Here is a 15,021-nt window from a genome sequence, read left to right as displayed (position 1 = left end):
AATTTCTTAAAATCGACATTTTCTGCGTGATCGTACTCATCACCCTGTAATTCCGGAACCGGAAGTCGGATCCATTAGAAATTCAATAGCAGCCTATGGGAACGTTGCACCTTTCATTTGAGACTAAGTTTGTAAAAATCGGTTCATCCATCTCTGAGAAAAGTGAGTGAGATTGTGTTCGCGTACACACACAGACGCACATACACACACACATACATACACACACACATATATACACACACAGACATTTGCCGAACTCGACGAACTGAATCGAATGGTATATGTCACTCGGCCCTCCGGGCCTCCGTTAAAAAGTCGGTTTGCAGAGCAATTGCAATACCTTTCTATTGAGAAAGGCAAAAATGTGAAAGTCGTCTGTAAACTTATTATTGACGTTTCGGCACTTGCTCCATACCTACACTGAAAAAAATCCAAACGTTAATTCTATTTGCGTCAAACCGCTTAAAATTCATATGAAGAAGAAATGCTATTATTATCACGCGCACACATACCTTGTATGTGTCAACTGTATAAACTATGTATGCACACTAGAGTGACAGGAAAAAAATGACCCCTATCGGCCCACCCCTGAGTCGATTCCTAGTCCCACCAGGAGTACTTGCACCAAATTTGAATCAAATCGGACAAGTCTAACTACCGGACCAACGTGCCTGAAGTTTGTATGGGATTTTTCAACAATTTACATGGAGAAAACCCACCAGGTCACATTTTCGCCGCTAGGTGGCACTGTATGCGTCGTATTATCACTGAAAGTGAAAATAAGAAAGATAATTTAATTATCTACAACTTTGACGAAGACAGCTAGTAAATCCGGCTTTGTTAAAAGAAGTTATTAAACTTTTAACGAAGTGATGTCTGAGTCAGTTTTGCATGGGGCCTAACAGTGCATGGTTGTGTATCAGTACTCGATTCACACGAACTAAACATTTTTGTGAAATAATCGTTAGGTTTAGCTCAATGGTGTGTTCAGAAGAATTATAGTGAATAATACGAGTCATGTTTTGATTAGAAAGTTTTAGTTCCACATGTTACCGTATAGAGGGCGCCAACACTAACTTTTCAACGAAGAGAGATAGAAACTTGATGTCTTCTACAAAGTTGTAGAACAGACATTTTTGAGTATTTCTTCCGAACATTTTGATACTCTATCTCTCTTCTATGAAAAGTTAGTGGTGGCGCAAAACATAACTCGTATTATTTACTACAATTCTTGTAAGCATACTATTCAGCTAAATCTAACCCTTTTTTCACAAAAATGTACAGTTCGCGGGACTCGAGTACTGATACACAACCATGCACTGCTAGGCCCCATGCAAAACTGACTCAGACATCACTTCGTTAAAAGTTTAATAACTTCTTTTAACAAAGTCGGATTGACTAGAAGTCTTCGACAAAGTTGTAGACAATTAAATTATCTTTCTTATTTTCACTTTCAGTGATAATACGACGTATGCAGTTCCACCTAGCGGCGAAAATGTGACCTGGTGAGTTTTCTCCATGTAAATTGTTGAAAAATCCCATACAAACTTCAGGCACGTTGGTCCGGTAGTTAGACTTGTCCGATTTGCTTCAAATTTGGTGCAAGTGCTCCTGGTGGGACTAGGAATCGACTCAGGGGTGGGCCGATTGAGTTTTCAAAAATTCATCATTTTTCTGGGCAGTCTAATGCACACACATAAGTTATATGTGCATATTGTTATAGAATGGGGTTTTATGTGCCTAATAGTTATGAAATGTGAATGTAAGATTAATATTTCTTATAAATACACACATTGGGTTTATGTACCAGCAAATAGTGTCTATATGCCTCCGTTAATTGCAAAAATCTATGTGTAAAATCAATAGGCATAACGTTTAGTTTTTTTTGAGTGTATGATTGGGGAAAATAAATGAAGACAAAATAAAACGGCCTCACCGACGTTAGGAACAATCCAGATCCTCCAGACCTTCAAGTTGATTTTTGGAAAATAATGTTTTCTTCGAGAAATAGTCACTTGCAGATACACGCAATTTGCCTCCTGGGTATTAGTTGGCTTAGGCGTAATAGGAAAGTCGTTGGATACGATTTTTTTTTCTAACGTACGGGGTTTACATTTGGATGGCTTTTTTTCACTTTAAGATGTTTTTCAGCACGATTTTTAAAGTAAGACCGCACAGGGAATCGAGGGCTCGTTATGCGAGGAGGATTTCACTTCTAAATTTCTTCGTTTTTGTTAGGTTCAGGTTTGCTTTAATTCGTCTTTTTCCAAAAAAGAGATTATAACTAGTAGAGGTCGCATGTCACTGTTAACGCTGAAAATTTATCATCTCGCTCTTACATATGCTAGGCCCATTAGTTTGACACATATTGCCCCGGGTATACACCTGTCAAAGTAATGGGATACAATATGTTAGAGCGAGACCCCATGTTTCAGTCCGTGAATGCATGGAGACAGTAGCGCTTTGCTCCCTCTAGTAGTTATAATCTCTTTTTTTCCAATGTTAAAAGCATCACTTTACGAAGAATTTACTCACGCCGGGAAATTATTGGATTTCAAAGACGGAAGAAAAGTTTCTGAGCGGCTCGGTCCGACCTTTTCCAGGTAAAATCATCGATCAACTGGTTCCTTCCATGAATTGCCATCTCAGACAAAACTTCAATCACTTGGTTTGTAAACGCTATTGAAAATTGCTTCATAAAATCGTTTCTTCCGTGGCAATTCGTAGTTTTTTTAGGATAGCGTTAAACAATTTCACCGTAACAGCAAAAGACATAGCCAAATATTTTTGGAGTTTGATTTTAAATCTTCCTCACTTTTTAGAACAAAGCGACGGATGGACGAAAAACTTCCTAAAACTATTATTTTTGGATATGTTGGAAAAAAATGACGACAACGAAGAAAATTTTTCGCGTAATACACTTAAGGGTATTTCGATCGAATCTCCTTAAGCTAATGAGAATTCCAAAATCACTAGTATCGTGTTATTTGTAATACTCCAAAGTCATGAAGAAAGTTAATGTTGTGACAGTCGAAGATAATCTAAATTGATAGGGTTTACCAGTTTTCAATAGTAATTCGAGTCATCATAGTTATATCAAAAATTCATGTTATGCCTGTCGTTGGCAGCACTGCTCCAGCGGAATCTAGCCAGACCAATTGAAATTATTTCAGTTCTACGTATAATACTTATATATGCTATTGCTCCAATGAAATTGAATAGTCTCAATAATAAGTTTTATAAGTTGGTCTTGTCTTAGCAAAAAAAAGTTATTGACAAACGTTTTTGTTTATAGACAAAATGGGTTTGATGGTGTTAATGTTGTTGTTGTTGTTTATTTATTACGGGCTTTAACCTACTTGGTCATTCACCCGAGAAGATAATATTACACTACATTATTACATTTCATTGTGAATTTCATTGGCGATATTCTAAAGGTTGACTGATAAGTTGTTCGTTCTGGGTCGCTGGCGTGCTTTGGAGTTTGGAATACTGCAGAGCGGATGAGGCGAACAGTCCGTGGAAGTACCTACAATTTCTCGAGCAGCTCGGCGTCTCTCAAGAAAGAAATAGTTGTCTCCTCGCTTGACGGGTCGTTGGCCAGAATGTCTCGGATTGAAGACGGTAGTTGATGAAGGTTTCGGAGGTTTTGAAATTCTAGGCAATCTACCAGAAGATGTTCCACGGTGAGTCTGGTTTGGCATGCCTGGCAGACGGGGGGGTCAGTTCGAGTGATCGTATGTGCGTGGGTTATTTTGGTGTGCCCCACTCGTAGGCGGGAGAGGGCTCTCTGTTCGAGTCTGTTACTCCGGTCGATCCATCGTTCCGGTCCTCCCTTGATTTTTTGGAGGTGGCCGGGTTGGCTCCTCCAGTGGTTAATAAAGTGAGCCATGGTTTCTGCTTTGAAGTAGGAGATGATATCCGTCGATGGGACCAATTTGGTCAGCAATCTTCGGGCCTGTCTCCCACAAGCTGCCAATGAGTCGGCTTCCTCATTCCCGCTGATCCCGCAGTGACCGGGTACCCAGCATATAGTAGTCAATGAATCGCAGGTGCCCTCTATGGCCTGTATGTAAGGGTGGCGTGATGTTCCCATTTCCAGGGCGGATATGACCGACATAGAGTCCGTCAGAATGATAGTCGGTATTCCCTCTGGTCTTCTTGCAATCGCGAGACTGATGGCAGCAGCTTCTGCCGAGAAAACGGAGCAGCTGGTGGGGAGGCGGTAGGCCAGACCAGTTCCTATTCCGCAGACGCCGACTCCAACTTTTCCTTGCAGCTTAGAAGCGTCAGTGTAGATCCGGACGTGGTTCGGGAATCGTTGGTTCATCAGCTCTAGGAATTTGGCCTGAGCGACCTCGGGGGGAGGGCCTGCTCCCAGTGACCTGGATAGGTTGGTGTTGGTGTTCGGACTTCTCGTGTACCAGGGACGGTCCCGGGTCCTGTGGAGACGAGCTATTTCTGGGAGGTTTGTGCCGGTGTATTCCAGGAATATATTTTGAGCCGTTTTCAGGAGGGCACAAGAGCCACCGGAGGTCCTTTCGAGAAATCCTAGAGCGCGCCTGAGTATGATGCTAGCGGCCGCCCATCGAAAGGGGAGAATGCCAGCTTCAACACAGGCTGCTTCGGCTGGAGTGCTCGGCAGTAGGTTAGAGGCCAACCGAGTCGTTCCGTTGTACAGGGGAGCAAGGATCCTCATAAGCCCTTCCATATTTTGGCTGGTTATTTCAATACCGTAGAATATTTTGCTGTTGATGAGCGCACTGCTGACGTTCAGAGCAGTTCTCCTGTTCCATGTCGGATGTCGGGCACTGATGGTACGAATGAGGCGTTTCCTGCTTTCACAGTCTCGTTTGACAGTCTCGAAGTGCGATACGAAAGTTAAACGGCGGTCCAGCGTGATACCGAGTATTTTTGGTTCTCTGCGGAAAGGGATAAGTGTATTTCTGAGCTTGACCGGTCTATCAGTGGCTAGATGATAAGAATTGCAACAGTGTGATACTGAGCATTTGGCGGCGGCTATGTTGAACCCCACTGTTTCAGCCCATTTTCCGATGGCGTTTACTGCAGCTTGAAGCTTTATCCGCACTCGAGCGGTCGATCCTCCCACTACGACGATTATGATGTCATCGGCGTAGACGAAAACATAAACTCCACCCGGTAGAGATGCAAAGAGGGAGTTCATGCTGACGAGGAATAAAGTGACGGCGAGGACGGATCCCTGTGTGATACCGTTTTCTTCCACATACGTTCTGGATTGTAGGCTACCGACTCCCACTCGGAAGACACGATTGTTGAGGTAGTCCTTGATGTAGTTTCCAAGGTTACCGGTGACTCCCCAATTAACTAGTTGCCGGAGAACCCCCTCGCGGTAGACTGTGTTGTAGGCCTTGGCGATGTCCAGTATTGCTATGTCGGCATGCAGGTCGTCCGTCAGAGCCTGCCGGAGAATTTCTCCAAATGATCCGAGGTGGGCTCCAGTCCCTCCACCCTTGCGAAATGCGAATTGGCGCTGGTCAAGATGGGAGTTTTCTTCGAGGTAGGTCATAAGCCGTTTGTTGACCATCCGCTCCATAGTTTTTGCTACGCAGGGGAGCAGGCTAATCGGCCGGAAGTCTTTCGCCGTACGAGGAGTGTTACTCTTCTTTGGTATGGGGATTACAAGGGCCGTTTTCCAAGAAGATGGGATGGGTTGACCACTCCAGATGCGGTTCAAACATTCCAATAGCACTCTTCTGGCCTCGGGTGGAGCATGCTGCAGCATAGGGTAGCCGACATCATCTAGTCCGGCGGAGTTGCCGTGCGCGGTAGCGAGTGCCGCTGTTAATTCTATCCCAGAGAACGCTCTGTTGAAGTCTTGCCCTGAGTCCGGTGGGAAGGATATGGGCGCTCTTCCGAGTCTACTGCATCGTGCTAAAAAGGTTGGAGGGAGGGCAGCGTCAGAGGACAACGAACTGAAGTGTTTGCCGAGTTCTTTGGCAATTACTCGGGGTTCGACTGTTGTGGTTCCGTTGACTTCGAGGGAGAAGCCGACTTGCCTTCTTTTCCCGCTGAGAGCGTTAACTCTCCTCCAAAGCTCAGTGGTGGAAACATCGGGAGATATCCCTTGGAGAAACGCGTTCCAGCTCTTGATCTTCGCAGCCTCGATGGCCTTTCTGGCCCGGTTTCGTGATCTACGAAACTCTGCAGCCCTTTGTTCTTTCATGGGGTGGTTAGCAGGGGTCTTTTTCAGTATCCGGAGTGCTTTGCGGCGGTCTTTAATGGCTTGCCTGACTTCCGGGTTCCACCAGTGGGTGGCTCGGGGTGGAGGTTTGCCACTTGTACGAGGAATACTGCGCTCGGCGGCTTGAACCAGTTTAGCCATTAGTTGGTCGGGCGTGTATTCGCGGCCTGGTGCGAGAAAGTCCGAGACTGCCTCTTCGTAGGCTACCCAGTCCGCCTGATCGTATAGCCAGCGCTGACGGCGAGTCGTGGTTGGTGGTATGCGGTCGTACGTTATTTGAATTGGGAAGTGGTCGCTATTTCCGGTGTCTGCGAGAACGGACCAACCACAGGCCCCAGCGAGCTCCGCGGAGCAGAAAGATATATCCAAGACGGAAGAGTATTGGCCTCTGATATAGGTGAAGCTTCCGTTGTTAAGTATAATAGCGTTACATTCTTCCATGACTTTGGCAATTTGGCTGCCCCGTTTGTCGCTTCTACCAGATCCCCACAGCGGATGGTGGGCGTTGAAGTCCCCCATCACCAGGAAGGGGGTGTCTAGTTGCTCCAGCATGTTCTTCAGTTTTGAACCGATATTGCACACTCCGGCGGGGATGTAGACAGAGGCCACTGTACATCTGACCGGATAGGATATGGTTCGTGCCACGACTATAAGCTCCGTGTTGAGTTGTACCGTGGTTGATGGTATGTCGGTCCGGATGCCGAGGCCAATGGTCTGAAAGATGTTATCTCCGCTTCTAGCCTCCCACGAGTACCGGTTGCCCAGCCATAGTCCGGGATTGGTCCCGTCCCGGATATGAGTTTCTTGGAGAGCCAAGCATATTGGTTGATGTTGAGCAATTTGCAGCTGTAGATCCCCTAAGCAACCCCGGAGGCCGTTCATGTTCCACTGTAAAGCGAGTGTGAGCCGGAGAGTGGAGTCGTTCTCATTGATTGATTTGCTAAAATTGTCCGGACTGAGTCTGTGTTCCGCGGTTGGTTGGTTCCGGTAAGGTGTGTGGTCGGACGCTCTTTCCTTCCTTCCTCTGACAGGAGCGTTACCATGGGGTTCCGGCTCGATGATAATATTGCTGCTTTGTGAGATGGGACTCCATTTTGTTGAAGTTAGCTCGGTGGTCCTCCTACACGGACTTCCGTTCGTGAACAGGGGAGCGGACGGGGAATGGTTGTATTCGATGGACTGTGAGTGATCGTTGCAGTCTGGAAAGGCGCCAGAGGCGATAATCTGGTCTAGGTTGTGTGAATTGGGGAGGCGACTTACCCGGATGGGAGCCGGGTCCCCTGCATCGGCAGCCGCCGGAGGCTCGTCGACTATGGTCGGTACTACCCCGGACAGGGCCGATGCAGGGGGGAAGGCTTTCTCCCTGACTAAACAGCTGGCAATTTCGGATAATGTGTTGGAGGCTAAATCCTCTGTCGGCCTTCGATCAGGTCTGGTGCTACAAAGGTCATGAGGGGCGTACCTCGGTTGGGGGTGGTGCTCGAGTGGGCTAGCAGACTGCCCTTCCAGGGACCGCAGTGGGTATGGCAAGGGGCCCGCAGGGGATGGGTTAGGTGTTACTTCGATCGGTTGCCAGTTGTGGAATCTCATTGGATGCCAGGAGCATCCGGCGATGGGACTTGGTGCCCGGTGGGCAGGGCTTTTGTTGTGGTCCCTTCCATTCGTTGGTTGCTTTGTGTTGGTGTTCGTCCTTAGGCATCGGTTTCCTTTCGTTGTTTGCCCGGCGACAAGGTAGGAGTGTGGATGGGCTGGATTGTCTAGAAGCGGTTCAGGGGCGTACGGCTGTTCTTTGATGGGAAAATGTGTGTTGCAACTTACCCGGTGGGAAACCGGTTCCCCTGCACCGGCAGCTGCCGGAGGATCGTCGATTGTAGTCGGTACTACTCCGGACAGGGCCGATACAGGGGAGATGACTTTCTCCCTATCTAAACGGCTGGCGGTTTCGGATGATCTGTTTGAGGCTAAGTCCTCGGGCGGTCTTCTGTTGGATCTGGTGCATCTGGGGTTAGATGAGGCGTACCTCTGTCGGTGGTGGTGTTTAAGTGGACTGGCGGACTGCCCTTCCAGGGACCGCAGTGAGTATGGCAAGGGGCCCGCAAGGGTGGGGTTAGGTGTTACTTCAGTCGGTTGCCAATTGTGGAATCTCATTGGATGCCAGGAGCATCCGGCGATGGGGCTTGGTGCCCGGTGGGCTGGGATTTCGGTGTAATACTTATTATTTGTTGGTTGATATGTATTGGTGTTCGTCACTGGGCGTTGGTTTCCCTTCGTTGTGTGCCAGGCGGGGGGGCAGGCGAGTTGATGTGCAGACCTGTCTGGAAACAGTTCAGAAACGTACGGCTGTTCGTTGGTTGTAGAAGGTGTGTTGCGACTTACCCGGGAGAGGGTCGGGTCCCCTGCACCGACAGCTGCCGGAGGATCGTCGACTGTGGTCGGTACTACCCCGGACAGGGCCGGTACAGGGGGTAAGGCTTTCTCCCTGACCAAGCAGCTGGCTGTTTCGGATGGTTTGTTGGGGACTATTTCCCTGCGTGAGCTACGGTGTTTCATGGGTTTGTTGGTATGGTGGTTGTTGTTTAGAACAGTGTCAGTTGCAGTTGTAGTTGGATCTTTTGTTCTTGTTGGGTCATTCACTTTTGCTGTTTGTTGTGTTTGTTGCATAGTTTGGTTTAGTGTTTTGTTTTGCTGGTTTGCGATTTAACTGCTGTTGGTATTTTCGTTGTTTTTCAATCCGAAATGAGTTCAGTGCAGTCCACGGGGTTTCCGCATTTTTTGTTCTGCGATTGATTAGGTTTTGGTTTTTTAGGTGCGGTTCCCTCCTGGGTGTTTCCGGTTGGGTTGCTTTGGTGTTCTTTGTTGATAGGGCTGCGAGATTTGTCTGTGCAATCGACACGGTGCTCTTGTTTGCTTCTGTTACGGCTGGATCTCCTTTCACCGGAGCATGGAGTTTCTGGGGTTGCTAGGTAGGTTTGCATTCTATCGGTCGAGGTTAATCTCGGGTCTCGGATGTTTGCCGGGGGGCCCATCGGCTTGGAGGATTCGCCTGCTTTTTTGGCAATAAGATGTTTTTTAATGTCTTCGAGAGATTTTCTTAACGCCGCCATTTCAGTTTTTAGTTCCTTATTTTCTTTTCTCGAGGAGGTTAATTCATCGTTGAGTCTTTTGATTTCATCGTCCTTGGGTGCCGCCGTCGATCGGTTTGCTACCAGTTTCTTGAGTTTGTCGACCTCCTCCGTTAGTGCGCGTATGGTTATGTCCCTTTCATCAGCTGTGGGCGTGAGGTTTTTTTTGAGAGCATCTGCAAAAGTATTTTTGTTGGTTGTTTGGTTGATCAGTGCTCTGGCTTCGGGGAACGTTAGATTTCTATCCGTTTTAAGTTTAATTATTTGGGCCTCCTTCATCTGAACAGGGCACTGTCGATCTCTGGCTGAATGCTTCTCACCGCAGTTAATGCATTTGCTCTCCTCATTGCACTTGACCCCCTTTATAACTTGGTGTTCACCGCTGCAATTGAGGCAAACCTCCTTTTGATTGCATGCCTTTGACCCATGCCCAAACTTTCCGCAACGGAAGCATTGCATCGGGCTAGGGTAGTATCGTCTAATTTTTACGCGCACCATACCTAGAAAGATTTCTTCCGGCAAATGGGACCCGGAGAAAGAGAGTACCAGGAGCGGTGTGTTTACAGGGCTCTTGTCAACTATTTTGGTGATCCTTCGAAACTCTATGACCCTTTGCTCTTTCAGCGCTTCCAAGATGGACGACGTCTCCATGTTGGCGGTGTCAAGGTCAAATAGTAGGCCTTGGACTTTATTTAGGAAGGGATGCGGAATAATTTCGACCTTCTGTCCATCGGCTAACTGATCTATTTTCAGCAATCTGTCGTATGCCCTCTTGGAGGAGGTTCGGAGGGCATATTGGGTACCTCTTGCTTCTTTCACCGCTGAGACATATTTTGTTGGTTCCGTTCCTAGGGCGTTCTTGAGGGTTAAGTGGATTAAGAATGGGTTAGTAGGGAGCTTCCCGCTTATCCCATTTTCGTCTCCAGCTGCGCGCAGTAACAGCGTTTGCTGGTCGATATTGTCGCCGGAGTTTAGGTACGATGGGATCGTCTGACTGGGTGATGGCCCCCCTCCCGGGGGCCATTGATTTGCACTCATAAAATCAGTTACACGATAATTTGTTTTCTTTGGAAAGAAATTACCTGGGAGTTGTGTGTTCCTACGTAGGGCAGTCTCCCCTATGTAGGTCGGTTCCTCTACTGTAGCACTACTGTACCCTAGAAGGTAGGACTCGTCCTTCTATAGTACCTCGTTCGGTTGGGGTTCGTCACTAGATACTCATAGAAGTCACTTCACACGCGCACACCGATTATCCGATTTGAATCTTTCCCGTTTAGGGTTCGCCACTTCACACGCGTACAAGTCGCCGACGGACAACGCTATTATGGGGGGGCAAGTTTTTAGTTAGTTTGAATTTTTAACTTGATGGAGTTCACCGATTTGAAATTCAACTTTTTGATGGAGGCGCGAGCAGTTTGCCTACTTACGATTCTGCGCTCCTGATACCTGCTACGATTTTCACTTCACTTTTTTTTCGCGGAAAAGCCGTAGTATGCCTGGAATTTGGCTGGTTCGGATCGGAGGCGATCCTTTGACGGCTTTGCCGTCCTTCGGGATAGCGCAGACCCGCCAGGAGGCGAAATACGGAGCACTTAGGTTTCGCACTACTGATCAGCTGATGGGGCACTTCACTCGCGTAACTATTACTGGGGTATCGAAATACCGCGGCTATTGGTGTTGGATGGCTGAGGCCGAGATTGAAAAAGAAATCCGGGTGGCGCAGGCCGAGCACTTGGTTGTTCGAACAAGAACAGGGCCAGAGCAAAAAGATTACTCAACCGATCACTCCGGGTGGTTGATACGATCTGATGGTGTTAATGTTGTCTCTGAACGTTTAGCTAGAGAATTTAGAAAAAAGGTTGATCGCCAGTAATTCACAAGAAAAGTGTATTAAAATGATTTGTCCAATTCTTTGATCAGTTTATTTTTAATATGTAAGTTTTGAAAACACGTTACATTTTTTTAAAGAATTGTAATGTATTCAATATTTTTTTTAGTAATTTCGCGATTTTTTGGTTTCATCATAATTTCAAAATTAATATATTTCAAACTTTTATTTTATATTTAGGGTAATTATAACTAATATCTTTATTTTATACAGGGTGTATCAGTAGTTGCAAGCCAAATGAAAAAGGGCTTCTACTTGCTCAAGCAAGACATTTTTAGGCACCAATTATTGCCATAATTAAAGGCCATGAGCGCGGAGCGAACATGTGGACGGAGTCGTAACGTCACCTTTCGCCTGGAAATTTTTACGCAACACTACCGGCAGCTCTGATTTGTAAAATTGGAATGCGTATTACTCGATTAATTTCAAATTGATAGAAATGACAAATAAAACGACACCTTTTTATTTGACTTTTTCCTACATTTTCTTTTCTTCAATAAGATATTTCAATACTAGACAAATTCTAAGAAATCAATTTCAGGTAAGTTTAACAGATTTAAACTAAAATGCGTTTGTGCTGTGAAACAGTTACCTTAAAATATGCAAACAATGCAGCCTCCAAATTCATTTGTTCAATAATCATGCAAATAAAAAGGGTGAAACTTTTGAATGAAGCGAAAGCAAGGAAGATACAATTTTAAACTTTAATAATATATAAACAAGTGTAGATTTTTCAATGAACATTATTGACAAAATATTGACAATCAAATGTGAAAAAGTTCATTTTTATGTACACATTTTCTAATACTTTTCGCATATTTGTTTCTTATGAATGCGTGGGAAATAATCGAACTATTATGAACATTCTTTATAAAAGGGGCGGCAATTTTAGTTTTTGGCCCCGAGGCGCGCCACTGATACAACAATTTGCAATTTAAAAGAAAAATAATATCATTGTGTATATGCTTAATGAAAACGCATTTAATATAAAATGTATTTCACTGCTCATCAACTGCGAAATGCGGCTTGTCTAATGTAGCAAATTAAATTAAATTTAACCTCATATCCGACAACGTTCTGCCCCAACAATCGACAATGGTCTTCCGTTGTCTCTTCCAGCGAATTTGTCAAAACGGCTTCAGAAAGTTCGACTCTATCGAAATGGCTCCCAAGACAGTGCTGTCGATTCCAGAAACCCTCCCCAGCCGAAGCTTCCTCTGGAAAGCCCGAAATATTTCACAAAATGGTTTTCGCCAAGTGAAGCATTCAATTCCCCTCGAAACTTCGTGGGTATATCTCGTTTGGTGCAATGAGAAGAGAGAGAGAGTCGCAGAAACTGGGCCGAATCTACTAAATGAAGAGCCAGTTGCCTGCAGTTGATGGAAACCGTGGCTTGTGCACATCGCCTTGTGCTATGCGACCAGACAGTAGCAAGACGGAAGCACGTCCCGAGAGCAATTCAACATCCTTTCAATTGGAAAAGTTTCCTTCGAATCGAAGCAGGCAACGGTGGAGGGTTTCATCTATATATACCACGCCACCCCCGTCAGCCAACAATGTAAGGAACCGCTTACTGCTACTTTTGCTGTCTGTCGCTAAAATGCCTTTCATCTTTGGTGATGTGACGCTGATGAAATGTCTTTCTTCTCTTAGCGTTACTAAACGAATTGGATTTTCGAAAGTGGAGATGAGGATTAAGGGTCCTAAACACTATCTAGTGTAAGGTGTTTTGCACTGCAAACAGATTTATTCTGAAAAGCAACTTCATATCTTTCCTACCGTTTGAAGTACCGAAACACCATCAAACACTGGAATTGGAAACTCTATCAATTACACAGTTCTTTCAACTCATGTTCCATGACGGATAAACACAAGAATGACAAGACAATTTTAAGGCAAATCCGGGTGTAATGTGAAAATGCCGCAACAATTTAATCACACAAGACAAGGGTCCCATTTCTATTTCCTATGACTTGAAGTTGCCTATGTGAACAGCTATACCGACGGTCATCGAAAGGTGAACCAATTATGTGGGTGCAAAGCAGAACTTCTATATTCCCCGAACGACTTCTTGAGGAATGGCTAGTACAGTGAAGCCCCTTGAATTCAATGCAGCGGGCCACCTTTGAGTGCAAGCTTGTTGAAGAATCGAAAGGACCTGCTCGCTCGAGTATTTGCCTCATTACGGCGGCCCTATCGATTCGGTTCGAATCTCGCTCCATACCGGCCGGCCGCCATGGGCAGTGACTAGAGGCAAAGTTTTGCCTGCTTGGATGATAGAGGAAAAAGAGGCAAACATAGATCCTTAGAGTGAAGCACCTAGCGATAAGCACCTTTCCTTTCCAACTAGCAGTGCAATGGCACTACTCGAGCGAAAATCAATCAAGGCGATTGGGAAAGCTAACATGAAAGTGGCTACTTCAAGACGAGCTGATGCCTGGTTCGGGTGGCGCAATCTAATGATCGCATTTGAATGGATGCAGAAATTGAACCAGTCTTTGTAGTGTTGCGTTGGTGGTATTCAGTTCGAAAAAATAATTGACTTATTCCAGCTGAGATTTGATCTCAGCTGATCTTTTGTTTGCGTTTAATTTAAATCCGTACCTATTTATGTGTAACGATCTCAAAAATACACTAGCGTGCGTGCTCCTATAGCTGAGGTGTACCAATAGTTGCAGTAGTGGGTTATACGCTATACTAACCGTCACCGATTTTTTTCTATTAATTCATCATACTAAAATTATGTTTATGTTTATTACCTTCACCAACAGGCCCCTTTGTCCCAATGGTGGTTGCTTAAACATTTTAAAATTGCCAATATTTCTGCATTCATCGCATTCCGCGTCCGGTAGAAGTCAAAGGCCGTCGCTATACTGTTAAAAATTCGCTGGAACAGAGCTCTGGGAATCATAGTTGGGACTGGTGGTATCCAACGGGGAAAACGATCGGAAATGGTGAGTGAAGCTAAGGAATCATGTGACAAAAATTTCCTTAGAGGCGAGATTCGAACTCGCAACCTTTGAGGCTCCGGCCCAATGCACTAACCCTTATGCTATCCCTGGGTATGGTGACATTCTAGAAAGAACATATGATTATCCCACTGGCGACGGTGATATTGGTTCATGTGTTCCTATAGAGGCTTAAAGAACGATGATTACCACGCCTTCAATTTCGTTTTCGTACAACGCTTCTTTTGCTCCAACCGATCCCCGATCAGAAGGGCATAACTGATTTATAACACCTGGAGTTATTTATTTCAAAAATATTTTGAAACAGAACCTGTTATAAATCCTGCTGGTTAGTTGTTAAAATAATAAAAAATAAAACAAAAATCTGGCCAATTATAAAAAAATTGCAACAAAATTTTATATGATTTTATCAAAGTAAAAACTAAATGAGATATGTTTTTTTTCCATAAATATATAGGTATTCTGTGAGAGAACTGTATTAGATACAATTATCTAATGACAGTGACCTCCCGATCAGAATGAAATAACAAGATTATAACAGAATGCAATTTTCGTAACATATCGTGTTATAAATTTGGTCTCGTTAGTAGTTAAAATAACAGAAAATTATAACAAGTAACAACGGGAGATATAGTTTTGAAATATTCTTGTTATGCGTTTCTGATCGGGCTAGTAACAAACGATCAATTCATAAATTGGTGGTCTCATAATAGATTACGTTATAATATTGATAGTATAGAAAACTGTCCGCAATCCACTTTCAATTCCGTTATCTGAATATAACTCCAGTTGTCATAAATAGCAACCATAGTTATAAAA

General features: G+C 44.9%; 1 protein-coding gene across 1 annotated transcript; it reads right to left on the bottom strand.

The window, feature by feature from the left end:
- Positions 1-8,949: 8,949 nt before the first annotated feature.
- Positions 8,950-10,383, bottom strand: LOC131679683 (uncharacterized). Its single transcript, XM_058960419.1, has one exon. It carries the CDS (start codon positions 10,381-10,383, stop codon positions 8,950-8,952), a length of 1,434 nt encoding a protein of 477 aa, XP_058816402.1.
- Between the last annotated feature and the right edge of the window lie 4,638 nt (positions 10,384-15,021).

The sequence above is a fragment of the Topomyia yanbarensis genome, chromosome 2 (assembly GCF_030247195.1).
Source record: "Topomyia yanbarensis strain Yona2022 chromosome 2, ASM3024719v1, whole genome shotgun sequence".
Classification (NCBI taxonomy): Eukaryota; Metazoa; Arthropoda; class Insecta; order Diptera; family Culicidae; genus Topomyia; species Topomyia yanbarensis.
Note: the sequence above shows the minus strand (reverse complement) of the source record. Positions and strands in the feature narration are given on the sequence as shown.

What these genes read in the sequence shown, in the direction of transcription:
- LOC131679683 (XM_058960419.1), bottom strand. Translation starts at nt 10,383, where the DNA reads ATGAGTGCAAATCAATGGCCCCCGGGAGGGGGGCCATCACCCAGTCAG.